The 27187-nt window shown below is 51.6% G+C and overlaps 1 protein-coding gene across 1 annotated transcript in view; it reads right to left on the bottom strand.

The window, feature by feature from the left end:
* Nucleotides 1-206: 206 nt before the first annotated feature.
* LOC140659667 (fer-1-like protein 4) overlaps nt 207-27187 on the bottom strand; it is a 42989-nt gene continuing 16008 nt past the window's right edge. The window contains 30 exon segments of the mRNA XM_072879544.1: nt 207-637; nt 1164-1264; nt 1979-2259; nt 4197-4438; nt 4721-4819; nt 5795-5880; nt 6959-7137; nt 8939-9093; nt 9882-10052; nt 10562-10689; nt 11142-11252; nt 11958-12089; nt 12455-12561; nt 13689-13737; nt 14357-14488; nt 14869-14972; nt 16024-16183; nt 16502-16663; nt 17017-17133; nt 17377-17550; nt 18798-18932; nt 19338-19462; nt 20015-20198; nt 20452-20604; nt 22070-22186; nt 23450-23537; nt 24109-24209; nt 24852-24972; nt 25745-25943; nt 26720-26828. Of these exon segments, the coding sequence (XP_072735645.1) occupies nt 457-637; nt 1164-1264; nt 1979-2259; nt 4197-4438; nt 4721-4819; nt 5795-5880; nt 6959-7137; nt 8939-9093; nt 9882-10052; nt 10562-10689; nt 11142-11252; nt 11958-12089; nt 12455-12561; nt 13689-13737; nt 14357-14488; nt 14869-14972; nt 16024-16183; nt 16502-16663; nt 17017-17133; nt 17377-17550; nt 18798-18932; nt 19338-19462; nt 20015-20198; nt 20452-20604; nt 22070-22186; nt 23450-23537; nt 24109-24209; nt 24852-24972; nt 25745-25943; nt 26720-26828 (4203 nt within the window). The 3' untranslated portion in view covers nt 207-456.

Here is a 27187-nt window from a genome sequence, read left to right as displayed (position 1 = left end):
TTCCCCTCATACAATGTGTTTTGAACTCCTCGGGCAAAGGCCTGGGAAATGCCAAGTGTTGTCAAGCCAGGGCATGGATGGCTCTGTATGTCCCCATCTCTGCCAGAATCATTCTCAATGGCAAGAGCTGGTTTCATCTGCCAAGTCTGTGGGGACAGCCCCAGCAGACCCTGTTTTCCCACCCTCCCATCCCAGTCCCACAAAGAACAATTTTTTTCCTGAAGCTGTAACTGTCCTCCAAGGAGTTTGCCTTATTTAGTAGGTTGGTTACTTGGTTTCTTAGCATCTCATGGGTACTTAGCATGAAATGTGACTCCCCAAAGAAAGGCCACTTCTGCAGGACTCTCACTCTGAATGTTGCCTCTGCACCTGCAGGATTTCCTTAAACTTTCTGGTCCAGTCTCAGTTCCCGCAATAATCACCCCTGTCTTTGAGTAGTCCTGTGCTGGAGAGCATTTATCCATTGATGATCTTCTGGCTGATGTATCCAGGCATGGTGTAGATCAAAAGAACCAGGAAGATGGTCAGAACAGTGACAATGGACAGCACAATTATATATTTCTTGTACCGCTTCCAGATAAAGAACACAAAGGTCTTCATGGGATTCACAAACCAGTTGAAAGAAGTTTTTGGCCGGCTGGAACAGGAATGGAAGAATAGATAAGCACAGGCTCAAGCCACAGAGCAGCACATCATCCCCTCTGGTGCCCTGCCACCCTCATGGATCACCAACTCTTCCTGCTGCTTCCAGACATGATCACCGTAGAGGCTGCAATGACTACAGTGCCTGTGAAAGCACTGGAGACAACAGGACCTGAGCCTCAGGACTGCCCCCACAGAGCTGTTTCTGCACCCATGTGGCTAACGGGCGCGTTCACATGGTTAAACCAGAGCTGCCCTTTTCGTGCAAGCAATGTTATGGCATAGCTGCCTTGAGTACCTCACTGAGATCAGCCCCGGCCCAGATGCTGCAGCCACAAGTCCTGCTGGACCCACTCGAGCTCTAGGAAGCCCTGGCAGCCCCAGTCCTGCAGACCCCACCGCCCAGGGCCTCATTGATTGTTCTCAGCTTCCTGACAAGCAGATGCTCCCTGTCCCCACACAAACAGCTGCTGAACACACAGCACTGTCCATCCATGTTAAAGGTGATAACACATACTCACTTGGGCTTTTCCAGCGGTTCAGGCTCTTTTCGGCCCAAACCAACAGGACTTTTCTCAGCCTCTTCCACAGTCAGCAGCTGGAACTCCACTTCCACCTTACCCTGGAGGGGGAACATGTCTGAGCCACAGCCACATGTGTTGCTTCGCAGACCAGCCTGCTGGCCACATGCCCTGCCAGGACTGGGTATTTTTCTCCCAGTTCCACTTACAGTTGCTCAGAGCAATTAACTTTTCTCTCCAGGCATTAGCTACAGAGTCTCTCACTTCACAGCCAGCAGAAACTGTGGCCTGGCCAGAAACTAACTGTTTTGCAGACAAGGCACTGTATTGTAATGCACTCCCCCTCTATCTGGATTTGTCTGCAGCCTCCCACACTGGCACTGAGCAAAACTCACCCTTGGGGACAAACAATGGTCCACTAGCAGGGCCATCAGCAGCGAGTCTGTCCTGGGACAGTTGGCACCTGCCTGTCTGGGGTAGGCAGAGACCCTAGGACAAGCTTTTGCTGCTGTCCTGTCTGGTTGATGGGGAGCCATGCGCCTCTTGCTTTGCTCCCCTCACTGAGCACTGCTCTATGGGAAGCTCAGAAGACATGAAGTTGGACACCCCCTGCATGACACTGCAGCTGGCACTTCCGGGTAGATGAAGTGCTGGATTTGCAGCAGATGGGCCAAGTCTCCAGGACCCTGCACAAAGTCCTGGGCAGCTGGGTCATTGCTGCCTCTGTAGGTTATGTGCCTGCAGGACAGGTTGCCATGTCAAGGCAGAGGCAAAACACTGGCTCTCTGCTCACCTGTGCCAGCAACCTGCCTTACCGTCAGGAGGTACTTGTTCCCACTGGGGTCTGTGAACTCCACGTCCTCTGGTTTGACTGAGCTGCTCCACTTCTTTTTCTTCTTCTTCTGCTTGTCCTCCCTCTCCTCTCTCTCCTTGTCTTCTTGACCTTTGAGTTTGATGAAGGGCCACCAGCCCCTCATGCGCTTGTTTCGGAAGATGGAGAAGCGAGGTGTTGCATTCTCCTTGGCCATCTTGATGGTGCAATGCTCTGAGCTCTTAGCTGCCCGCACCATGTCATGCAGCTTCAGCTCGATGGAGCCTGCAGGCACAGTGAAGAGGAGAGCTCATGGTGAAATCCTGAGGTCAGCCTCACATACCATTTGACTTTCTGTCTCAGCCATACTCCCAGCACCACGAGTAGGTCCCAGCTGCCATAATGATCTAGCAGAGTCCTGCACATTTACAGGTGGAGAACCTTAAGCTCAGCATAAGAAAGGACCAGCCTAAGAGTTAGAGACTAAGAAGCAGAAGCCACAGGTCTTGTCTCGTCTCTGATGTGGCCAGTTTGGTTTGCATGTGGTACAGTGGGTTATTTTCACTCCTTTACCATGTCCCACCCTGCTCTTCTCATATGTCCAAGCTCCTCTCTTGTTCCCCTCTTGTTCCTGCAAATGTCAATAAAAAATTATAAAATCTGGAAAACTCTTTAAAGGTTTCAAGTCTGTTTTACATCTGAAACAGCCTCAGTGTATTTCCCTGCTTGGCCTTGCACCCCTGTCCTCCTTGGAAGGACTTCCTGTCCCGCTTTGGCACTGAGCCCTTGCAACAAATCAGTCTTATCATGTACTGGTCCGTATTGGCAAAAGCATAGCCAGCAACCAAGGGATGTGGGTGTTCTCCTCTGCTCAGCTCTGGTGAGACTGCATATAGTGTCCATTTTTGGGCCCCAAACACAAGAAAGGTGTCAACTAACTAGAGAGAGTCTAGTGGCTGAGATGGTCAAGGCTAGAGTATGTGCCATAGCAGGATGGGTTGAGACCCCCATGCATGTTCAGCCCAGAGAAGAGAGGTCAAGGGAGAGATCTTACTGCATCTCCCATAGCCTAAAGGAAGCTATAGAGCAGATGGAGCTAGACTCTTCTCAGAAGTGGATGATGAAGGCATGTAAGGCAATGGACACAAGCTGCTGCAAGTGAAAAAAAATTTGAGAATTATGAGAATGGTGCAGCCAGGAAAAGGGACCCAGAAGGGTGCTGGGATCTCCATCCTTGGAGATACTCAGAACTCACCCAGACAAGGCCCTGAGCAACCTGACCTACATTGCATCTAGCCCTGCTTGGAGCAGGAGGTTGCAATAAAGACTGCAGAAGCCCCTTCCTGCCTAGAAGTTCCTGAGATTGTACATGCCAGGAATCGTTGTGATTGCTGTCTAACACTTTCTTCAGTGCCTGAGTAGCACAGCTGAACCAATCACCATTGGAGGTGCCTCATGGAGGTAAAGACCTTTAAATACACCATGGAAGGCTGATGAATAAGGAGAGTTTTATCCTGCCCAAGAGACAGAAGGGCAAAGGGGCTGCTTTTTAATGGGGAGGCCAAAGTTTGAAGAAGGGAGGGACAACTGAACGGAGTGCTACAGACTTGGGGATGGCAGCAGAAGCAGGAGAGAAGCAGCAGCGTTTGTGCTAGCGTAGTGTGGCCAGAATCACCACCAGCCCAGCTTCGTCGCCAGGCCCTGCTGCATGCCCAGCTCAGCAGGTCTGGTTACTGGGAAGTACCAGAGCAGCCAGAGAGCTCTGAGCCCCCAGTGATGGGATGCCGCAACTCAAGTGCAAATGGTCTCACAAAGGTTGCCAATCCCTGTGCCCACAACATAAGCTCCTGGGAAAGCTGCTCTTTGGCCAAGTCTTTGGGATCTGCAGATCTGAGTGAGAGCAGGGAAAATGAGCAAGTTTATCAGAAAGGCTGTGAAGAAGCAGAACCTGGAAGTCCTGCGGCGTGATAGGCCCTGAAAAAGGACACCAAGGTCCTGGGACAACCATGCAAGCTCAACGTGTCTGTGTAGGGGAGGTGCAAATCTCCAGACTCTGCCTATAGCTCACATGTGAAAAACCAGCCCAGGTGACTGCTGAGCTGAAGAACTTGATCTGATGCTCCTGGTGTCCCTTCTCAGAGAGCTGGGCCCTGGGGGAAACACTGTAAAACTCCAGCAAGCTAAGGGACAGGTCACCCCACTTCCAGCAGGTCACACCATACCTAGAAAGTCATTAGCTGAAATCCTGTCGTAATCCCAGACCTGGAGGACCAGAACAGCCGGTTCCCGAAACTCTGATTCCTCCACAGAGAAGACAGAGTCCTTCTTCTTGTAGGTGATCTCCTTCTCGGTCGGGAGATAGTTGAAGCGGAAGATGAACCTCCAGTTGAAATTGCCCTCCCCGGTCAAGGAGTTAAAGTGAACGTCTGTCTCCTGCTTGTCATGATCAAGACCCTTTATCCAGCTGCAGGAGAAACTCAGTTATCTCCTACTCCCTGCCAGCCAGCCCCAAAGGCAGAGCAGGAGGATGGAGGGGTTGAACCCCATGGGGTAGCAGGAAAGGAAGAGTCAAAGAGCCAAACCGGACCAACACCTTTGGGGGTACAGCAGTCTATGCCGGGGACTGGAGTGAGGGACCTGGTGCTGAGGCAGGGAGGAGCAGAGGTTCAGAGGAGGCAGTGAGGGTGTGGGGCAGGGCAGGGAGCAGGACAGCCAGGCTCTGGCATCCCTTTGGCTACCATCAGACCTTTTCACATAGATGTCGCTGGAAGGCTCTCCCGTTACGGGATTGACGTCATCAAGGATCACGTCGTCCGTGTTCCAGATAATCACACGCAGCTCATAGCTGTGGGAAGGACACAGGGGTGAGACAGACACATGCTCTTGTCCCCAGTGCCTGGGAGGGCAGGTCAAGCCCACACCAGCAGAGCAGCAGGACTTGAACCCTCCTAGCACTGTGGTCCGCTGCCAGGGCTCCTTTGGCCAAGCACAGCCCAGCAGTCTCGCTGCCATGCACAAAGCCCTTCCTGGGGGGCTACAACCCCACAAGACCCCACAAACACCCACAGTCAAAACAGGCAGCTTTTGCAAAGCAAATCCCTGGTGCATGGGAAACCCACCCAGCACCACTTAGCCATTGGAGCACAGAAAGCCTCAGGCAGGAAGGGACCTCTGTAGTCTCTGTTCCAGCCTCTTGCTCTAATTTCATAGTAGATCAGATCACTCAGGGCCTTGTCTGCATGAGTTTTGAATATCTCCAAGGATGGATATCCCAGCACCTCTCTGGGTCACTCCATCCCTATCCCAGGGTAGCTTCACTCTCATTGGGAAAATGTTTTCCCTATATCCAGTTGGAGTTTCCCTTGCTGCAATTTGTGTCCATTATCTGCCATTATCTTGTCCTTTCGTGTGCACCTCCGAGAAGAATCTGGACCCTCCATCTCAATAGCCCCATTAGATCATTGAAAACAGATCCCCTCCTTCAGCTTCACTTCTCCAGGCACCTAGAGGACGTTTGTCCACTAGCCAAAATAGAGCTAGATAAGTAGCTCTGACCTGGGTTTCTATTACCTTCATGTCCAGCCTTAGAGAGATTAACCCTGCCCTTCATAAACACTTGTGCAGCTGAAACGCTTATGCCCCATGCTGATACACCCAAGAGACCATCCCATGGCCAGAGCTGAAGCAGAGAGGAGGGCTGCATGCCAGGCTAGCACAGACCGTCAGCCTGTGCAGGACTCAGTGGCCCATCCCGCCAGGCACGTGCCACTGACCCTCCACACAGGCTTACCAGCCCCAGCCCCGTTCCCATGGATGCTACCTGACAGGCAGTCGTGGCTTGATATTGACAGGCGGCGGTGCGGGGACATCGTTTGGAAACATGTCAATCCACATGTGCAAGGAGCCCTGATGAGAGAAGACAGCAGAGACACTTCAAAACACAGACCACTCTCCAGCTCTTCAAGGAGCAAGGGCTTGGTCCTGCCAGGAAAGCTCTCACTAGAAAGCCACTGCTTGGCTCTCTCCATCCCCAGCACTTCAGAGAGACATGTGACTGGATTTTAGATATGTGAAAAAATTAAAACTACCAAAAATTGCTTATTTCCCTCCCCACCCTGCTCCCAAGAAAAAATATTTCAGCTGGACTGAGTCTGTTTCAAACAGAGGCAAACGTGTCCCTCTGTCTTAACAAGAAGCACACCACAATGCAACGCTTCAGCATAACCAAGAAAATTAAAAAGTGATGGGTCTGACCTTTCCTTCCTCACGTGCGTTTCCAATGCCGACCAAAGCCAGAGTGACCACAGAGCTCTGCTTTGTTACAGACCTCCGGTACCCGAGGGAACAGGAGATGTTCAGTGCAGGACATTGAAACGGTTGAGCTCAGAACACTGCACTGCGTAAAACTGAGGAGGAATGTTTCTCCTCCAGCCAGCAGTTACATCGTGCCCCCAGGGAGAAGCCAAGGGGGCAGAATGGGGCTCTTGCAGGGGAGCAAAGCAGCAGTGATAGGGGACGAAGCAGAGGAAGAGGCAGGGATAGGCAAGGATACTACCATCCACTGTGGTGCATGGTGGTAGGGCTCAGAAGGCAGAGCAGATCACTTCCCACCCACACAGCATCCTCATCAGAGCAGTACTACATGGCCTGAGGAGACGGGAAGGACTCTGGGCCACCAGCATTGTGACCACAATATCAATGGACAGAGGTCCCTTGAGGAAAGGGTGTTCAGAAGCACCATGAGAGGTCAAAGGGTGGATCTGAGCAAAGGACACCCAAGGCCAACAGTCCTCACTTCATAGCAGGGCCAGCCATCCACAGACACAGCTCCAGTCACTCACCCAGGAAGGGGCAACGCATGGGATTCATGCCATGTTGAGGAGGCAAAAGGACAACAGGGCACCAGCCAGGGGGCTGGGAACCAGCTGCCCTGAAGGCCCTTCCCCAGAGCAATATCTAGGCTAGGCAAGGAAACACGTCTCACCTGCACAAGCCCAGGGTTCTCCGGGCTATACAGGGACCGTATCTCCACATGCTCTGGTACCAGCTTGTACCCATATCCTGGCATCTCTTCCCAGTGCTGCAGGACGTACAAAGCCTTATGTTCATCATCCACTGACCAGTTCTCATCTGCCACTTCTCTCTTGTTCCTCACAGAAGCCTCTGCAGCAGAACACAGCCAGGTAGAAGATGAAGGTATCTGGCCAGCAAGAGCCACGTCAAGATGTTAGTCACAGGCACAAGTAAGGGAAGATGATGGACTGGGCAAAAAAGGACCTCCCCAGAAAAACAAAATGGGGAGAAGCAGGAGGATGAGGATGAAGGGAATGAGTTCAATATGTTGCAGTGATGAAGAAAACTGTAGGCAGGAAGACAAACAAACTAAGAGAAATAAGAGGAAAAGGGAAAAAAAGAATTTGCTATGGCCCTGGGAAAAGGATCCAGGGGGACCTTTTCCTTTTCCACTGTGACCCTCTGGGGCAGCTTAAGTCCCCATGTCTCTGTGGTAGTGCCAGCAGATCCATGGACGAGAGTTTTTGCCCTAGAAGTGCTCCAGGAAAGCACTACTTGTCACTTGGCAGTGACACGCAGCTGTGCTCTCCATTAATTAACAGTCTGCACAATTGACTCATTTGGCACAGTGAAACCAAATGGCAATTCAAGACCAAATCCTGCTGGTGGGGAGAAAAGCAGGAAACAGGTGAGGACACAGTGGCCCACCCACCCCTGGGTTTATGGAGACCATCTGCCCTTTGGAGATCAGTCTGAGACCGAAACCATCCCAAGCAGTCCCCGAGCACAGCAGAGGTTCATGGGGCACCAACTGCAGCCACATTTGAACCAGAGCCAGCTCTCAGGGGAACACCAGGAGAGCACTTCATTTCTCCCTTCCCAGCTATCCAGTGACCCCCCCTAGAAAAGGGCAAAAGGGCTTCTGGAGACTCCTCGCCCTCTCCTGAGCAGGATTTCTTTCCCCGTCATGACATGACCCATAAGAGGCCAGCAGAAAGCGGAGGAACAGCAGCACTGAAATGACCAGAAGGTAAAGTTGTCCGTACAACCTAGGTCCCCCGCTCTGGGCAGGTTGGGCACAGAGATCATCCTTCCCACAGGCTACATAGCATTGCCTTGCAGGACCCAGCCATCCACAAGCGGGCCGCATCTGCTCCATCTTCTCCAGGCTGGATTCAATTGCACAGGTGTTGGCCACTGGAGGGAATGTGCACAGCAGGGACAGGCCTGTGCTCAGGGAAGTTCTCCATCACTGCTGGCGGAGGTCCTGAAAGGTTGCTGTATTCTTGGACATCTGTGGCCCTGGCTCAGGGTTTATAATGCCAGTGAGGAGGAAAGAAAAACAGCAAATGAGAAGCAGAAGCTGCCCACAAGGAGGAAATCAACAGTAGTGAGGAACAGTGGGGAGTCACCCAAGGCACCCAAAGCCACCAGAAGCAAAGAGCATCCCTGAAGGACAAAGCCAGCTAAAAACAGGAAAGGACACTGAAAAAGCCAAAAAAAAAAAAACACCAAACCAAAAAAAGGATGCCAGTATCTTGCTGATGGTGGTCACAAGGAGATGGAGGTACAGCTTTGTGCCAGTGTCAGCCACTAAAACAAGCTATGCCTTCTCTGGCTGCACAAGCCATCAAACCCCCGTGCACATCACTGCTGTGCAAGTGGGTTTACTTTGCTCCACCCATTGCCTGGGAAGCCGCTTTGGGACATAATGGCCTGGATCACATCTTCCGCCAGTGCAACACCATTATCCGCTGAAACCAGGCCACTGAGCACCGAGGATGCTCCCCATGGTGACCCAGAAAGCTGGGTCATGCAGGGCACAGGCAGCCAGCCGGGACACTTCAGGGAAGAGAGGCTGGTGGGTTCCCAGAGCTCTCACCAGCACATGCACTGCTGAGTACAGGCAGCTGTTTAAGAGAGCAGTCATTGTTCTCCAAGCCCTCTGTACCTTCAGGAAAAGCCTCTGGAGGGACCTTGAATATTTTATTGTCCACTTTGACCTCCTCCCGTCTGTACTCTGCTGCAGGGAGCGAGTTTTTCTTGCATAAACTGTCCAAGATCTGCGTGGGCTTGAAAGCATCTCGCCACATGTTGTAGCCATTTCTGCATAGAAGGGAGAACATCAAGAACATCTTCAGCTTAGACACAACAGGTTTTTTCCTAGGCTGTGAAACGCCCTGCCTTCCCTACAGCACAGGCTATGCCACCAGATCGCTGCTCAGAGTTTCACTAGGAAAACCACAGGCACACAAAAGCTTAATTAATGAAAAGCTTAACAAGCTCTCCTCCCCCAGAACAAGCCAGGCTTGCACCCCACAGAACCATTAGCTTCAGAGCAGCAACAGGAGCAATTCCAGCTGCAGCTCGTAAGTGGAGAGAGGTTTTAACAGTGCTGGGGACTCAACTCTATGCCCACAGCTAATTCTCCAATAGCAGGGTAGGAGAAGAAAAGTTTACAGAAAACTGGCCAAAGACACCAGAGAATCCATACTGAATGAGGCCAAAGGAAAACAGATGTCATGAGTCTTGCTGCTCACAGAATTAGCTACTGCCAGAGAAACCGCCCTACTTTCTGAAAGAGGTCAAAATCACATCAATGTCAAGTGAGCACTTTTCTCACAGAACACCAATATGAAAGCATTAAAGGAATTTTTGCTACTATATGCAAAATATATTTGTCCACAGTAGGAATTAGAGCTATCACAGGAAGCTGGTAGGAGTCTAAAGGAGATGGAGTTATCCGTGTAACTTGTAGTGAATCTGTGGGGCACCTGCTCAAAGGATACTGTGGATGCAAGCTCCATCCTGCAAAGCTGCATGTGCTGTTACCCGCCCAAACAGTAGGCAGAAGAATGCATCTCATAGCCCTAATGTGTCACACCAGTACCTACATGTCGTACTGAGAAGCCAATCCACAGTTGGCCCTGTGCTTGCTGTAGAATCGATTCTCCAAGTCAATCTTGGTCTCCCCAATCAGATCATCAGATCCAACCAAATCATGGTCGAATATTGCCACAGTGAGTTCTGATTCCATGGGAAATGAGACTGTCAGCTCCACAACTCTGGACAGAAGCAGATGGGGAGAGTGCAATTAGCAAAGAGGATGGAAATGAAACACATGCTCTGCTTTGCTCATCATACACATTTAAGAACTGTGTTTGACAACTCAAAGACCTCTGACAGGGTTTGGTTCTCCGTAAATTCAGTGTGTGCAGTTTTCAGTGCATGCAGTTTTCAGTGTGCATGTTCAAACAAAGGAGTTACTTTTCCAGGAATTTATGCCCTTGGATAGAGGTCCTGGAGCTAGGGAAAAAAGCTTTCCAATGTTCTATTGCTGCTTGGATTGCTACTTTGTCTGGTAAACCAAGCCCTTGGCAGTGCTTCCCTCCTAACCCAAAACACTTATGGCTCCTGTGTCAGCCAGAGGCAAGAGATGTGCCTGGCACCTTTGTGTTACAGCACAAGATTCTCCAGCAGAAAGGAACAGAAGACCACACATGCTGGGCCACAGCCTGAGCCCCAGATTTGCACTATTCCTATTAAACCTGCTAGATGAAAACTTCCTGCATACTCTCCAAACACAGGATTGAGCTGCTTTGGGATGTATCGCTCCTTTGTGTCCTTCTGCTCCTGCCCCACAGTCACCACCACGTAGGGGTCTGCCTTGCCATTGGGGTCTGCTGGAGACAGGTTCGTAGCCTGGAATACACAAGAGGTACTGCCATACATCAGCTGCAGAGAGCAACCTGCACAAGGAACACTGCACAGGCCTGAGACCATCCAAGCCTGCTGGTCAGGTCCCTCCAGCAGCTGCCCTGAAAGTGAAACAGGCACTTGTTCCCACGCAAATTCCCACTCAACAAGCCACCAATGCCTCCAGCTGTCAGCCCACCTCCTTGCTCACTGCCTCAAGGCAGATGAGGAGCCAAGAAATGCCTATCTGGATTTTAGCACCTCCTGAAGCTACAAAGCATGGAAGACTCCCCATGGACAAGATGTAGCTGACTTCCACTGGGCTGGCAAAGCCTTCAACAGAGCATTGAGCTTTTCACAAGTGCCACTGTTCATATTTACTGAGCAGAGAATGGCAGGAGGTCCATAGGGAGGGGACAGACCTCCAAGCATTACTGCCACCACCACCAGAGACTTACCTTAACAATGTAAACTCTTACAAGAACCTTGATGGGTCTGTTCCTTGGAATGCCCTGGGAGACCCTGGGCTCTGTGCCAGCTTCCTCAGTGGGGTAGACATAGAAGGAGCCCTGCAGAAAAGACATTGCAAGTTAGAACTAGATACAAAAGGGAATATCTCAGATGGGATTGGAGCCACCAAGACCAGCTTCACCTGCCAACTGGAAAATCAGAGCCATTGCCCCATGCAGACCACAGATACATTGTGCCCATGGGGACAGTCCTTTCCAAAGGCACTGTCATGTCCACATGGCCCAGGCAGTTCCTGTTTGCAAGTTAGGTTGCAGGCTGCCAGACCACTGCCAATGCCAGATCTGAACATCTCAAGGCACTTTGGACTGCCAAAGGCAGGGAATACCAGAGGTTTTTAGGGACCTTCTTAAATTAACTTCTGTAGTTGATATTTCAGAGTCTTCAAGAGCTCCTGGGTGGGAGGATGATGCCTCTTTTAAACAAGTTTTACTAATTTCAAAACCAGTGAAGCTCACTAATTCTTATTTGCATACTGAACATACCCAGAGGCCCCAGCCAGAATAAGAGTCCTTTATGCTTCATGCTCTCTCCTTGCAAGAGCTAGAAAATCTAAATCAGGTGCATTTATCAACTAACAAAGGACCACAGTACACAATGGTTTCAACAGGCACCATGGCCTCACATCACCTTGCACACACATGCACTCTCCAAGGCTTTGCTGGTGTCAGCATGCTCTGAGATACAGGTTGTCCTAAGGATTTTCTTCCACATGCAGCACAAATATCATTTAAATGATACAGGACCTTGTACTTCCCCAGAGAATGTTCATCCTTGTTTCCATCTTCATCCTCATTTGCTTTGCCACGATGAAGGGGAAAAATACACAGCCAGTCTTCAAAATTATCGAACTCATTTTCCAGCTCTGAGTTGTAGATCTGAAATAAGTAGAAAGTCATTTTGGGCCTTTTCCTGCCATCTTAAAGGGCAGGAGAGTCAGAAAGACCATCCTTTCCCTGCTTCAACCATTTCACCTCGTCCTACCTTACCCCTGTATTGCTCAGTGCAGGGTGTTATGGTTTTCCCTATCCCCCCCTTATCCTCCAGCTCCAGCCTCAGTTGTGCACACACAACCCAGCTTGGCTCCAAGGTCTCACTCGCTGTTTCAAAGCCCAGCAACAATGGGGACCCAGCGCACACTGCAGGTTCTCCTCCCAGTCTAACTTCCATTGCAGGGAGGTGAGGAGAACATGGACAAAGGGCCAGGGTTGAAAGAGGCCAGATCTGTCACCCCAATAATCACCTGAAGGGTGGCGATGAGCTTCCTCTTGGGTCGAGCAGGTTCAGCTTCAATTACTGCCTCATCTTCTGCTTCTAGATCGATAGAGGATGCATTTAAATTCCCTCCGTCTAGAAGTGGCAATAGGAGATTAGGAAATGCTCTGATCTCTCCCATCATCTCAAGTGTCTGTCCATGAAATGACCCCAGCAACAGCTTTTGCTTTCAACCAGGGCTTTGGCCTGTGCCAGGGTAACTGGAGCTATCACCGTCTGTAACAGGTGTCCTTACGGCATCTCAGGTTTTCCAGCAAGGCATGGCTGGATGGATGGGGGGACAAAAATCAGCACAGACTTGCCTGCCTGCATGGCTACTGTTTAGGAAGGAAGTGGGCAGTGACCAAATGGAGGAGGGTGGCTGGACCAGCCCACAGGTGCTGTCAGGGAAGGCACAAATGAGAGCTAACCCTCTTCTTTGGATGGATACTTATTTGATGGACTGCTGTTTTGGGTGGATGTCTAACTGAAGCATCACTACCACTTTGGGCACAGGCACCTGTGCCTGGAGAGAGCATAGCTAGACCTTTCTCTGGGGCACCAAGCAACCCAAGGACAGAGAGGGTGCATCCCTGCCCCATTTCCCAAAGACCCCAGATCCCTTGAGCACTAACGGCATGCAGGTACCCTCCAGCCCTCTTCTTAAATAGGATTTACATCATTTCTATACTTACTGTCTCACCTCCCCAGGTCATTGCTAGGCAAGTCACTACTTAAACCTCAGCAAATCTGAGCCTACAGCTGTAACACTGTTCTCGGATCATCTGTGTATATTACTGTATTTCTGTTACCTCGGAGTAAATCCTGTACCCCAGGTGAGTATCCCACGTGCACAGAGTGAGGCCCAGCTCCTGGGCAGTTTTGCCTCTCCACCATTGTCTCTCTCCATCCCACCTTTGCTTCCTGCTCTCACCCTGACAATCCCATGATCCTTGCAGCTGGTTTTGCTAACTCAGGAAGACTCTTGCTTCAACACAATTTTCCAAACTTTTCTGAGGCAAGTTTGGTGTTTTCAACTTGAAATAGCCTTTGTTAGCCCTTGCCAATATTTCCAGTCTCTCTGGTCCCTTTTGTGTTGTTTTTGCTGAATGTTGCAAAGCTGTTGCCTGCTCAGACCCCATTCCCACAAGCCCAGCACCCTCTGGGATGGTGTAAGTCCTGGCTCTCCCCACAGAAGAGCTGGGTATTGCTAGAGGACTCACCTGTATCATTCAGGTCATCATTCTCTGCATCTTCCTCATCACTGCATGTCTGAAACACACACAAACAGTCACTCTGCATTCCTGACAGCAAAGACTTCTCCATCCAAGCATAGGACACTGTCAAAGCTTTCCTGCCAGCAGCGTCAGTAATACCTAGCCTGAGATCATTTAGCATTAACATCATTGGAGGAGGGTATCCAATGAGTGCCTTAATAACCTTTTCTTCTCCCCAGATCTTCCCGCTGGCTTCTTTGATTGGGATTTAAGGGACACAGGGCAAGGAAGGAAATTTGGGGCAGACCTGCTCCCATAGCACATCCTGGGAAAACAGCCAGGACAGAGAGTAAGCAGCATGAAAGCCCCTGCATTGCAGCTAAAATCAGCAACGTCACACTTCCAGAGTGCCTCAACAAAAGCCCAGTCGCGTTCTCAAAACTACTTGGGCACCTAGCCTCAGGGATGTTTCAACATCCATTGCCTGCTGAAATCAGTCCACCTGGTGGATGCATGATACCTGGCTACCTTAAGTGTGCTTGACACACAAAAGCCCACATTTTCCTGCAGATCCATGCCAGGAGGGCTCCCATGACACTCAGTGCTGTTGAAAACTTCTTCCTCAAGCCAGTGCAGCCTTTTCCTCTCTGCTGGCAGCTGTCACAAAAGATTACCTGGTTATACAGCTCTTTCAGGGACCTGTAGTACTTGGACCACCAATCCAGTTCTTCCAGCTCTGGTTTTTCCTCTTCATATTCATCTTCCTTCTTTACAAGCTTATTAATAGGAATTTTCTTCAAAGGAGCCTTAAAAAAACAGAGAAAAGAGGGAGGAAATGACCACCCAGGACATCCATGCATGCTACTCTAGTGCCCTGGGAGCCTCTGGCAGAGGCTCAGCTTTCAGGCAGAGCACAGGAGGTGCAAAGCTACCTGTAGCCCCAGGTTTGTGCTTTGCTACAAAAAGCAGCAGTTTTCAATGCACAAGGAACACAGCTCTCTTCCCTGTGCCAGAGCCCAGACACGCAGCAGCGCCGATGAACAAGCAGGGGAGAGGAGCGTTTGGGTCCAGAGCAAAAACTGGTGGTTGAAACCTAATTCTGAACTTCTGAACTTCCTTTTTTGTTTGTAACCTTCAGTGTGGCTTTCCAAACTTCAAAATTTGCTGGGCCCAATACATCACTCACCTTCACAAGACTCAGGGGGTGAGGGCTGGGACCTGGGTCACCAGCTGTCAGGCCAATGTTTACCACAGTCTGAGAGAGAAGACGCTGGGATGAGATTTTCCGAGCTGAGATGAAGAGAAAGAGCTTCATGTTTCCATGCATTTATTTCTGCCCACTGCTTCCTACTTTTTGCCCAGTTGTTATTCCACAGGAAAACCCTCCCTGCCACCCCACTATAGTGTGATTGCTTTTAAAGCTTTTGATAGCAGACCCTGCAAAAATATTATTGGAAATCTGAGCACAGTGCTGAGACTGGCCACCATCATCAATGTGCTTGTTGCTGACTCCCAGGAATCCAGATTTATGAGATACACCTTCCCTACTCTGAAATGACCACAGATCAATAATCCTTTGCTTCTTCCTCTTTGTGCCTTATTTATTTGCACGCTTCCAGATCAGGAGCTCTGGCTGTTGCTATCACAGAGCTATTTAGTGAATCCATTACCCAATGAACAGGCCTTGACCTAACGATGTGAGAGAAGCGTAAATCCTTTCAATCCTTGGTCCTAGTGGACCAGCTCCCTAAAGCCTGATGGAGGTCTCACTGGGGACAGCTCTCCAGTCTGGCTATGCAGAGGGTTGAAATAGGTGAATACAATAGTCCTTCCCAGGCTAAACATCTCTTTCCACAGGGATAAGTTACTGTCTAGTATCTAGCCCCAGCTAAATGTCCTGATGGACTAAGATGTCTTCATGAGCCATTCTCCCTCCTCTAGTTTCTACAAATGTAAGGCAAACAGCGCCTTGGAAAGAGACCCCAAGGAGATGCCACATCCACAAATGAACTGTCCTGCCGGTGTGGTGGGGAGGCAAATGTTAAGCTAACCTTGGAGAAAACCATCTGTAAATTGCCCTTTGCCATCCCCAAAGCAGGATGCCAGCCCTTACACAGCACTCCATTGCTTCCCGAACACCAGTCTGGAGCAGCATGCTACAGACCAGGATCACCACCTGCCTCCAACCCTAACCTGCCCCACACTGTGCTTTTGCTGGGCATCTTATGGCTCTGGGGAAAGGACTTTGCTGCCTGGCTAGGAGGGAGCGGAAGGGCCAAGGATCTCTACCACAGGCAGAACCTGCCTGCTGCCTCCACGGGAACCTCGCCAAGCAGCTCACCTTTGGGCACATCTTCTGGTTCCTCCTCCTGCTCTCTGGGAGAGAATTTCATCACATCGGACACAACATGGGTACCCACCAGCACAGTGTGCCCAAATGCCCGCTTTTCCACCACAAAGATGCTGAGGGGAGGATGCAGGTAGACCTGCTCTGGGAGCTCCTGCAAAAGAACCGTGCACGGGGTTAGTAAGAGCAAGGGTGATACCCGAGGCAGCCCCACCACACACGGGGAGGTCTGACAGTGCTTTGCAGCTCTGCCCAAAAACCAAAGCCTTGCAGTGACAGGCGCTGGCTAAGACTGCTCTTGGTGGGCAATTTCACAAAAGTTTTGATCTGCAGCTGAACCATGTGGCCACAGAAGAGCAAAACCCCAGGGACAGCTCCCCTCCTGTTACCTTGCCCCATGCAGACAGGCAGTGCGTGGGTCCAGGACAGCCACAGCACACCCTGGCATGGCAGGACCCCCCTTTCCACTCACCACATCCATGTATTTGACCAGCTCGGTGAAGTTGGGGTTTTCTTTGTAGGCCATGATCACCTCCGACTCCACCTTCTTGCCAGCACATTCAATGATCACCTGGGGCTGATCCACCTCGAACAAGTTCACCCGCTTCAGGTTCCGCAGGCCCCAGAAGAGGATCTGAAGCACAACACAAAGCCACCGGGCTGCTCAAGATATGCCAGGCATGACACTGCCACGCAGCCTGCAACCTGGCTGGTGCTGCCACCCCCCTCACCCACAGGACACAAACCCCAAGACAGGCATGAAGCCACTCTCCCAGCCCAGCCACCCAACAGCTCTGGCTGTTAAACTCCTGAGACGGTTTCTCCCTCATGTCAAGCATCTCCATTTCTGGCATCTGCTCAGACCTCAAAGGCACATTTGAGCTCCAAACCCAACTCCCTCCCCAAGCCCTGCCCTCTGCACAGGCCAGCTGTGCTATCCACTTGGGGCAGTCTGGTGGGAAGCCAGCCCAGTAGAAGACACTGCACCTCTATGCGAAACTCCTTCAGCACCGGGCGGATGCCCTCAGGGATGATGAACCGTCCAGCATGGGGGTCTCCCAGGTAGTCAGGCTCCTTGGGCTCCACATCCTCGGGCACTGATGGCTGAACAGGTGAAGCCAGGGCACACCAAGCGATGAAAGCCATTTCTACTCCATCCCATGCCCCCTCTCCCTCCCCTCTTGATCTGTGCTCACAGGCTCTGTCCCTGCAGCCTCTCTTCAGTTGAAAGCCAGACGTAGCTTTCAACAGGGAATTCTCTGGTGGGTCCCATGCAACCAGCTCTTCACCCACACAGCTCTCCCCAGAGAGCTGGCAACCATGTGCAGCTTCCTACAAGCCCCTTACCTCCAAATAGCCACTGTAATCCAGCTCAATCAGTTCAAAAGTGGCAATGAGCTCTCCCGCTGCTTTGGTGCCTTTGTAGAAATCAAAGAACTGCAGGGCAGGTTTGGTGTATGGCTCATCGACCAGCTTCACCTGCGGGACAGCAAAGGCCTGGCCAAGAAACTTGGGGGAACCCTGCAGGAAAAGGCAGAATGGGTCAAAGCATCCCTGCGTTATCTCACCACCTCAGAGAAAAGACCATCACTAATTCCAGCTAATCTGGGACAGCTCAAGACCACTCTTCCACTCTTGCCATCCTCTGCTTTGATTTCTTCTGCTTGATCCAGAGCTAGCAGCAGATGAGATGTGCCTGAGGCAGCTCCTTTTAATTCCCAGTCCATCTCCACAGAGAACTGGGCAAATGGCCTGGGACCATGCACCGGAGGACATCAAAGCTAGATCAGGTTGCTCAGAGTCTCCTCCAGCCAGGGTTTGAATGTCTCCAAGGACAGAGATCCCACAAGCTCTCTGAGCTCCCAGGCCCAGCATTTGAACTCCCTCTGGGTGAAAATTGCTTCCTTATGTCAAGTTAGATTTTTTTCTTGTTCCAACTTGTGTCCGTTGCCTGTCATCCTGTCCCTGGGTACCTCCAAGAGAAGTCTGACTCCACCTTTTCTACCCTTTCCCATCAGGCAGCTGCAGACTGCAATAAGACACTGCCTTTGCCTTATCTTCTCCAGCTGAACTCAGCTGTCCACCTCTTTTCACTCTGTCCTGTGCTCCAAGCCTAATCATCTTGGTGGCCTCCTCTGGACTCACCCCAGTATGTCAGTGTCTGTCTTGTACTGGGACACAGGAAATGGACCCAGGAAAGCTGCTGAGCTACACAGGAGAATCCGGTGTGAGTTACACCATTCCCGTGACAATAACAAAGAGGCCTCAGGAGAGGAGTGTGACTTCAAAGTACTAATGAAGAGAGAAAAGGGAGGAGTGAGGAGGGATGGAGAGATGTTTAGCCTGGGATGTTTAGCCTGGGGGACAGAGGGGAAGGAACAGCTGTAAGAGCTACATCGTCTCCCCCTGGCTACGAGCCCTCTGCAATGTGAGGAAGTGGGGCAGGCAGCTGGGAGAGGCGCAGGGCTTCTCCAAAGAGGAGAGATCCTGGATCCACCAAGCACTCGTCAGGCCCTGGCTCAGGGCATCTCTGAGCCATCTGCACGCTGCAGCCAGCAGCTTCACCCCAGCTCACAGCAGAAGTCTGCAGAAAGTCCCAGCCTCAGCCACAGCCCCCAGGACTCGCCGCCACCGGCGGACCAGGATCAAGCTGAGTCATGGAAACCAGAGATGTGGCTTCTAAGTGCCCGCTCGGAGCACCCACAAAGAGCTCCTCTGCCTTCCCTGTACTGGAAACGACAGCAGGAGGGCAGCATGGCCATACTTACAAATTTATTGTGGCTGAAAAGGCTGATTATAATGATGGGAGTCTCTGTTTTCAACTCTTCTTTTTTCCCATCAATAATGAGCTGGTCAAACAGAAGTAGCTCGTTCCACATCGGGCTCAGAGTCTCCTCCAGCACCTGTAGACAGAGACAGGAGGCCTGAGCATACCACAGCCAGTGGAAACAAACCACATGCACTTCGTAAAGAGAGTGAGGAAGCGTGGGCTGATCCCCTCTCCATGCAGCCGCACCCAGCTGGTGCGTGGCAGCAGGGGAGATGGTAAAAGCATGAAATCAACACTTGGGGCCAACTAGCACATGCCAATCAACCTTTGAGACCATGCTCAATTATATATATGTTTTGTCAAATGTTCCCTGAACATAGTCACACTGCCCAGAGCACACAAATACCTCGTGCCTGGAGTTACAAAATTTCCAGGAGGACTGCCACAGCACTGGCCTTCAACATGTCAGTGAGGACATGATGATTTTTCTCTCCCCAAGTCCCCAAGAAGGCAGAGGCAAGAGTTTAAGTGGTCTCACCCTGGTGGCCTGGCAATGAGTCGAAAACACCACTCTTGCAAATGGATCTGAAAGGCCATTGTCATCTGCAGGGAGGATCCCTCAAGCCTGATACAGATGGGCTCGGAGCTGGAAATAGCGGAAATCTGGTAAGAAAAAGAGAAGAAAGGTCCCAGTTCCCCAGTCCAGCCCTGTGTGAGGCCAAAAGAAGAGGGTCAGCCAGGTAGGAGTGGGCACCTCCTGCAAGGAATGGGTACCACTTCTAAGGGCACTCACTGTGGTTCCTAGAAGGCCAGCACATCTCAAAAGGTTTGGCCAAGCAAGACAAGCTCGGCAGGCTCCCCAGACACCTCTGGGAAGGACATGACATGTGAAATGTGCAGTGATCTGCTGTGAGCATCTGCTGTGGGGGAGCACCACCAGGCCTCAGCAAAGGGGCAGACCTCATGCCCATTGCCAGTTTGGCAGCACATTCAGTGCCTACGAAGCACCCATCCTGCCTGCTGCTCCAGCTGTGAGTGTGCAAACACATCCTCATGAGAGCAAACTGAACCTGTGTGTCCCAGTCATGCTGTGGAGATGATGTGGAGATGATAGGTCAGGTCCTACTCCTTGGACACTGACCCTGGGGCAGGACCTCTGACCTCTCTGCTCTCCTGCTCACGGGTAAGCCACGGAAAAGTGACATCTGCACTCACCATCCCTGCTGAGCCGGCTGGGAGGACTGTACGCCGAGAGCTGGGCTATCTCTTGTCCGCTCTCAGAGAGGTACTTGAACTCCTCGGGCAGGTCCACCAAACAGTTCTTCGCATATTTGGTTACCCCAAGCCACAGGTAGATTTCTAGCTTGGCAAAGATCTCACCAGTGTGTAAGCCAGGGACCTGAAAGCACAGGAGGTTTAGCAGGTTTCCCATCTCAGCCATGCCCCCTTCAGTCCAAGATGATCACCATCAGCCAATGACCAACCAAATAGCACAGAAGACAGAGCACCACACTGGCAGCGGCAAAAGGTAGGGGTGGAGCAAGAGCTGTGTTTCCTTCTGAACTCCAGGATTTCAGGAAGGAGGGCTGGAAGCAAGGAGGGAGAAGCAGCGTGAAGCAAGCAAGAGCACACTGTTTTGGTATAAACCGTGCCTTCATAAAAACAGTCTGGATCTTCGCACAGTCCTTGCCTTTCTCCTCTTCGACTACCGAGTAGAGGATGTTCTGTGCAGAAACTCTTGCATATGCCACACGCCTGTTGTTGCTGAGCATCCAGACGAGGACATCCGGAAGGGTGCACTGGGGCTGGAGGGAGGAAAGAGGGGAATGTCACAGCAGAGGAACAGCACATACCTTGTCCTCCCTCCACTGACACGGTGAAAGCTTTGTCTCCTCGCAGGAGGTACTGCTGGCTGCATGGCGCTTTGGACATCCAGAAGCAAATGAAGGGCCTAACATTGGGCAAATGCTTCTGAGAGTCTCAGCCCTGCAATATGGCTCTGCAGGTTTCTTGGAGGGATCTGTGATCTGCCTTGTTTTTCACTGCGAACACCAGCAGGATGCACTCAACCCCACGTCATGCTGGGGAGAGGGAGACCCCACAAGACAGGAGAAGTGCCATTTTACCCCACACCTTTGACAGGAGTCCAAGTGCTGGTCCATGGGAAGGAACCACCTTAGCTGGCATCCCAGCAACATAAGTGCCCAGCGTAAAGCTGCGGTTCAGGTTGAGAGCAGGACTTGCAATAAAGCAAATGCACAGATGGAAGCAATGACTTCTTTTAAACTCTAACCTAAGTTCTCTTCCCCATCTCAGTTTCCTTTCCATTAGTGTTTGCACATGTACTTGGTACTTGTACTTGCAATTTTTCAGTACCCAAGTAGCTGAAGCAATTTATTACTGATCCAAACTAAGACCTCCAGCCTCCAAGCAGGGACTTAAAAGTGGCAAGTGTATGTGCAGGGCTGACTCTACACAGACAGCAACGTTCCCACCCGATCACAGGGAGCAAAATGGGAGGAGGTTCCTCTCTGTCTAGGGGATCAGCTGCAGCCAGCCTTCGAGGCTGGAGCCTGAGGACAACTTCTCCTCCTGGTGGTGTGAGGGGTGACATCTTGTTCATGCTGAAGTCTACCCTCACATAGCTAAAGGTGTGAAAATGATTTGATTTCACTTAGTGAAAGACTTCAAACTGCAACATCTCTCCACCTAACTCCAGCAAACATTGCATTCTGGTTTACACTACACAAATGCACTGATTTTCCAGAGTTACTTAAAACAGAGCCAGTGAAACTGAAACCGGAGAGTCTCTGCTATGGATGAGAGACCTTATTTCAATGCAAGTCTGAATTTGCAGAAAGTGTCCAGAGTCAGTCCCTGGTGGGAGTGCAGGCAGCACAGGCAAGGCTGTTTTGCCAGGCAGACTGCCTGCAGCCCTACTGCAGGCACAGCCTCGGACTGGCCGTGCAGAGAGGCCCGGGTGGCCTGGAGCTGGCCCAGCTCTGCCTCCAACCCACCACTGAGCTGCTTGGACCCCTGCTCTGTCACTAACAGCCCTGCAAAGCTGCCAAGCCTCATCCCTCATAAGAGCCATTACATGAAATATGGTAACTTCCAGCAGCTAGAATGTGGGATTTTACATAGCAAGGAAAGACAGCAGAGGAAAAGCCCCAAGTCAGGCTAGCGAGAGCCCCAGCAGCCAGTCCAGTGCCCTCTACTTGCCCATGCCCTCTCCTGCTCGGAAATGGGGTGTTCCAGGAGCAGCTGTACCTCTTTAGCCATGAAGCGTAGCTTTGCCAGGACTCTCCTTGTCTCCTTAACCTTCTCCTTGACGTTGGCTCGAGTCAGCCGCCGTCTCACATGGTGCCCTTGCTTTGCATACAGGATCTGAACAGAGAGCACGGCCATCACACACCTGGCCGTGACCCAGGCATGACACACCGGCACCCCTTGTGGGGGCTCTGTAGAGAAGCACCCATGTGCTGATCACTTCCATCCTGCCCCATCGTGCCCTGACCTCCACCACAGCTCACTCCCCAGCTGCCAAGAGCAAACCTCCAGTAATAACAACTCTGCCAATACCAGCCAGTAACAGAAGTCCATGAGCTTTTGCATCATTTGGGGCAGAAAGATGTATAAGGAATAAACATTTCAGAACCTGGTGGTCTAAGGCTCCAGATAGTGCCTGGGGAAGGCTTCGCACAAGGAGCAACTTGGGGCCACAGAAGTATGCGAATACAAAGATGTAAGAAACTGGAAGATGGGGCTGGGCTTTCATGTCCATTAGTTGACAGTGTACACATCTGAGAAGAGACTTGGTGATGAACCAAAACTACCAATGAAATCCAGAAGGAATTCAGGGTGCAAACCCAGTATGGACTGACAAGGACAGAAAACTCATCTCTTGGGCTGGTTCTCTCTTTCAGAGAGTCTCGGACTTACCAGAGTACCTTCACCATAGCTCAGGTGACAATGTGCAGGGAGGCAGAGGGAAGGGAGCTGGGACCCAGACATGCCTAAATTTTATTTCCTGCTGCTGTCATTGCATTTTGGTCAGCCTTTCAAAGCTTTCTAGTCTGATGGGGACTATGACTACAGCCATGCTCTGCTGTGCTGTGATGGAGGGTATGTAACTGTGCTCTCATTCAGCTAACTGGCCTTGTCTACAGGATTATGAGTGCCTAGATGTTGCCCTCTCCAGGGACAGGCAGGTGGATGGCTGTTGTAGATCTGCTGGATGGGTACCCAGCCTATGGGCTGAGTCTCCAGTGGCAGTGGGTCTCAGTGAGCTCCCCCAAAACTGCCTGCAGGAATAGCGTGCACCAAAAGGCCTCCAGCCACCTACTGAGCACCAACATGCATGTGGCTCAGCCACACGTGCCCCACAGGAGAGGAAGGATGGCATCAGGGCACAGCATTTGCATAAAACTGGAGGCAGCCATGACCAGTTCCTGCCTCTATTCCCTGTGCTGGAAGTTGTATTGCTCTGAGCAGAAGTGGGAGATGCTGCAGTGAAAGCCTATGACTGATACCATGAGGCTTAGCCCCATGTTTCCTTCTTAGTATCAATTCTAGCTGGTCCTCCAGAAGCATCCCCCAGACCAGGGATCTCACAGGCTCCCACCACCACCACCAAGCCCCACAGCTTACAATGTTGCGCATCAGGTATTTTGTCCGACATCTGTCAAGGTGGTTTGGATGTGTCATTGTTTTTCTCTCTGCACTGAGTGAATATTGCCTGCAATGAGAAAAGCAGCACAGGCTCTGCATCCCCTGCACCCAGCAGGCAGAATACAGCTCACACAGCAGGGGCACAAGCTCCAAATCCCTGGTACTAATCCAGATGCATCAGAAACCCCCCTCTCTGCAATGCCCTCTCTTCTGCAAGGTTTTTGATTTGGAAGGTACACTGGGGGTTGCTCAGCACCTGAGGCTCCCTCTCTACTGTCCCCATCACAAGGCTGGACACTGACGTGCGTATCAGACCCCTCCGGACAGTGCCAGTGATTGAAACACTAGTCTCTTGTCTGTGTGACTGAAGAGAGTGAAGGAAATGTCCTAACATTTAAGAAACACGCAGGAGTCCAGGAGCATTGAGGCTGCAGTCTGTGACCCCTGTGCTTCCCAGGACTGGGGTCTCCCCTCCAAGCTTGAAGAGCTACAGGGTCCTTTCCCCAGGCCGTCCTGCTTTCCTTCCACTCAGCTGCCTCAAGAGGACAAGAGAGCAGGCTGTGCACAGCCCAGGCAGAACATGATACAGCCTCCTAACCAGAAAACAAGAAACTTTAGGAAATCAGGGACATGCTAACCTGCATCCAGCTACAAATTCCTCCAGCACCTCTCTGAGCCGCTCTTCTGCTTTAGCCTTTGGCCTTTTCATGAGCTTCTCCACGTCGTCCAGCCCCTGCTCCTGTGGGGAAAGTACAATGTTCAGGGAGCTCGCACCTGGCTGTGGGGTGAGAGTGAAACGTTGCAAGGATGCGTTTGCCCCAAATGGCTTGTGCCCTTCTGTGGAGCTGGGAATCATGAGAGTGCTGCAGGTCAGCACTGTGCTGCCAGGGACTCTCTGGAGCCCGGGGATAACCTTAACACTGGTTGTTACACCACCTTGTGTCTCAGTCCTTGAGCAGCCACTGAAACACACTGGCAAGCTCTGCTTTCAGTTTCTAAGCCCAAAAGGGAAAGGCGAGACCCTGGGAAGAGACTGCACCCCCCGATGAATGACAGCCCGAAGCTGAGAGTCTGCGTGCAGCAGCATCTCCCCAGTGCACACGCAGCTCAGGACTGGCAGCAGAGGAGCTTTTTGCCACAGACGTCGCTTACACCTCCAGGAGACACCCCCAGGCTGCGGCACAGCACGGGCAGTGGCTTTGCACTCACTGCCCTACCCCACACGTCTAAAGGGCACATGGGACTGAGCCCTGTGAGAGACACGGACTTGCATGGGGGGTGAGCATGTTTAAGGCAAACGTCTCACAGAGCAACTGCATATGCTGCAAGGAAAGCACACCAGGAAGGACCGTGCCACAGACAGACACCCTGAAATCGCTACCAGGCACTCTGCCAGCTTGACAATCCAGTTGGAACTGCATAGTCTCCAGGTGTGATCCTCCCAGTAGCTCCACACGTACACGCAGGGTTTCTCATGCATCATGGGCAGGTAGCTGTATGACCTAAGGGCAGCAGGCACAGGAGGTTACGGCTGCTGTTTGCAGAAAGCATGTGCCATGTCACAAAGCAGCGCTTGTGCACCCAAGCACAGGGAGCAGCGTCTGGGCTCTGTCCTCCTTGCAGAGAATTGGCTGTTTTGAGCCCTGCACCACGGACATGGATGCAAGCTGCTGGATCTGCCCTTTGCCATCCCAAATAGCACACAGGGTTTCTAACAGAGAGAGCAGCACGTGCCCAGATGAATGAGGCTGAAGGGAGCATGGGATGCTGCTGAGATTTCTTGCTGCTATGGGACTGAGTAGTAGCAGGCACAGGGTTCACAGCGCAAACACCAAGACATTGCCAGGCCTGTGGGACAAACCAGGCAGCATTCCCAGAGCAAACATATCATCAGAAGAGCTTCTGCATGTGTCTCGTCTGCCCAACATAGGACAGCATGCGCCGGAGTACTCCTCTCCTTCCTCCTCACTGGAATCAAGGCCTTAGGATGCTGCTTGTTAACCAGAAAAGGGACTGCTGTTATTGATGGGTCACAGTTTCCCTGGGACCCTGTCCTTGGCCACCTGCACACATCAAGCAGACACCGTAGGGCCTGTAGGACTAATGGGCAATGGCAACCAGCTAGGCCATGGCAAGCTGCAGGGTTGCAAAGAGGAGAAACACCTGCACAGGAGTCGCAATGCTGAGCAGACCTCTAATAACGTCTGGACTAACCAACCTGGGAAGCTGGGGCAGGACCATGACAGGTGGGAAAGAAGGATGAAGAAGACTCACCTATCATACTCCATGGGCTCTGGTCTCTGGCTTTTAGTCACTGACTTGTTCAGTGCTGCTGAAGCTGGGGCCAGGACTTCAACATCCAGCTCCCCATCTGAACCAGAGTCCAGCAAAGGCTGCTTTTCTTCTTTCACTTCTCCCTTTTCCACTTTTCTCCATACTTTGGTCACAACCTCTTCAGCTTTGCCATAGTTTCCTTGAAGTTAAGCATTAAACAGGAAACAGGTAAGTGGGATCACTGTTAAACAAGTTTGTTAGCTTGCAAAATCAGAGTGCAATCATCCTGCCACGAGAAGCACATGGGCATGCGCTGCTTTTGGAACTAGCAGTTCAGTAGCATCCAACCATCAGAGCATCATCACATGGACAACCAGAAGGTCTGAGAGGGAAGTGGGCAATTGCAAATAAGTCCTTGTGTATGCCTCCAGGTTCCACCAGCTCCACCAAGTGCCTGCTAACTACCACCTACACCCCTACACCGGGGTCAGCAGCAGTTACCCAGGGAGACTTCTCAGCATCAAGCATCTCCAACCATCCAGCTTAGCAGGTGGGGGCTTGGACCTGCTCTTCTACCATTGTTTCCCCATCACTTGCTGTCACAGCCCCTGAGCACCGCATAGCCAACCCCAGTATCCCAGCTTCCCCTCCTTTTCTTCCCTTTCTTGCTCCCAAACCCTTCTACCTCTTCTCATCCCCACTTCCCAGGAGACCTTCAACCACTCTCCCCAAACAGGCAGTTCAGACAAATACTGCAAATCTCTAATCCCATAGGAGAGCATCCAGACTTTTAAGGTAATTAAAGCGCTGTGTGCACTCCCTGGCCTCGTCCCCTATCCTTCCTGAGTTCCTGTTTCAGAGGCACGAGCTGTGCAGGGGCTGGCACCTTAGGACCACAGTGCTGACTTGGGCTCTCAGAAGGAGATTCGCACTGTTCCCATCGTTTCTGGATACGGGGCCCTGGGAAATACCCACCTATAGAGACTTCAAAGCTGACAGGCTTGGAGCTGAGAGAGGAGTCCATCATAGTGGCTTCAAAGAAGGCAGCAAAGAGGAAGAATTCCTCCTTCCTCCCCAACGCATTCTGAGCAAAGAGACAGCAATCAGCCTGAGAGCCTCATGTGCCAAAACACTGCCTCAGCAGAAATTCGGAGCACCAGGGCATGGCCAGTGCCTGCCCAAGGGACATCAGTGGGACGCTGCTGAGGTCACCACCGCTGGGCTGCCAGACGTGGAAACAAGTTTTCTTGGAAATCCCAGGGGGTTGGTGCAGAGCCATGGCTTTGGCTGATGCTTGTGTGAAGCCACTGAGCAGGTTTGTAGGCTAAGGGATGGCTACTGTACCAAGACAGCTGCATCTTGCCTGCCTTCCCAGGCCAAGTGGGACCCACAGCCAGCTAACAGCTCGCTGGCTCCAGGGGAGAAACAGTACATGCTCAAAGG

Source organism: Ciconia boyciana, chromosome 14 (genome assembly GCF_034638445.1).
Source record: "Ciconia boyciana chromosome 14, ASM3463844v1, whole genome shotgun sequence".
NCBI lineage: Eukaryota > Metazoa > Chordata > Aves > Ciconiiformes > Ciconiidae > Ciconia > Ciconia boyciana.
The sequence above is the reverse complement of the archived record's forward strand: the minus strand, read 5'-3'. Positions and strand labels throughout refer to the sequence as shown.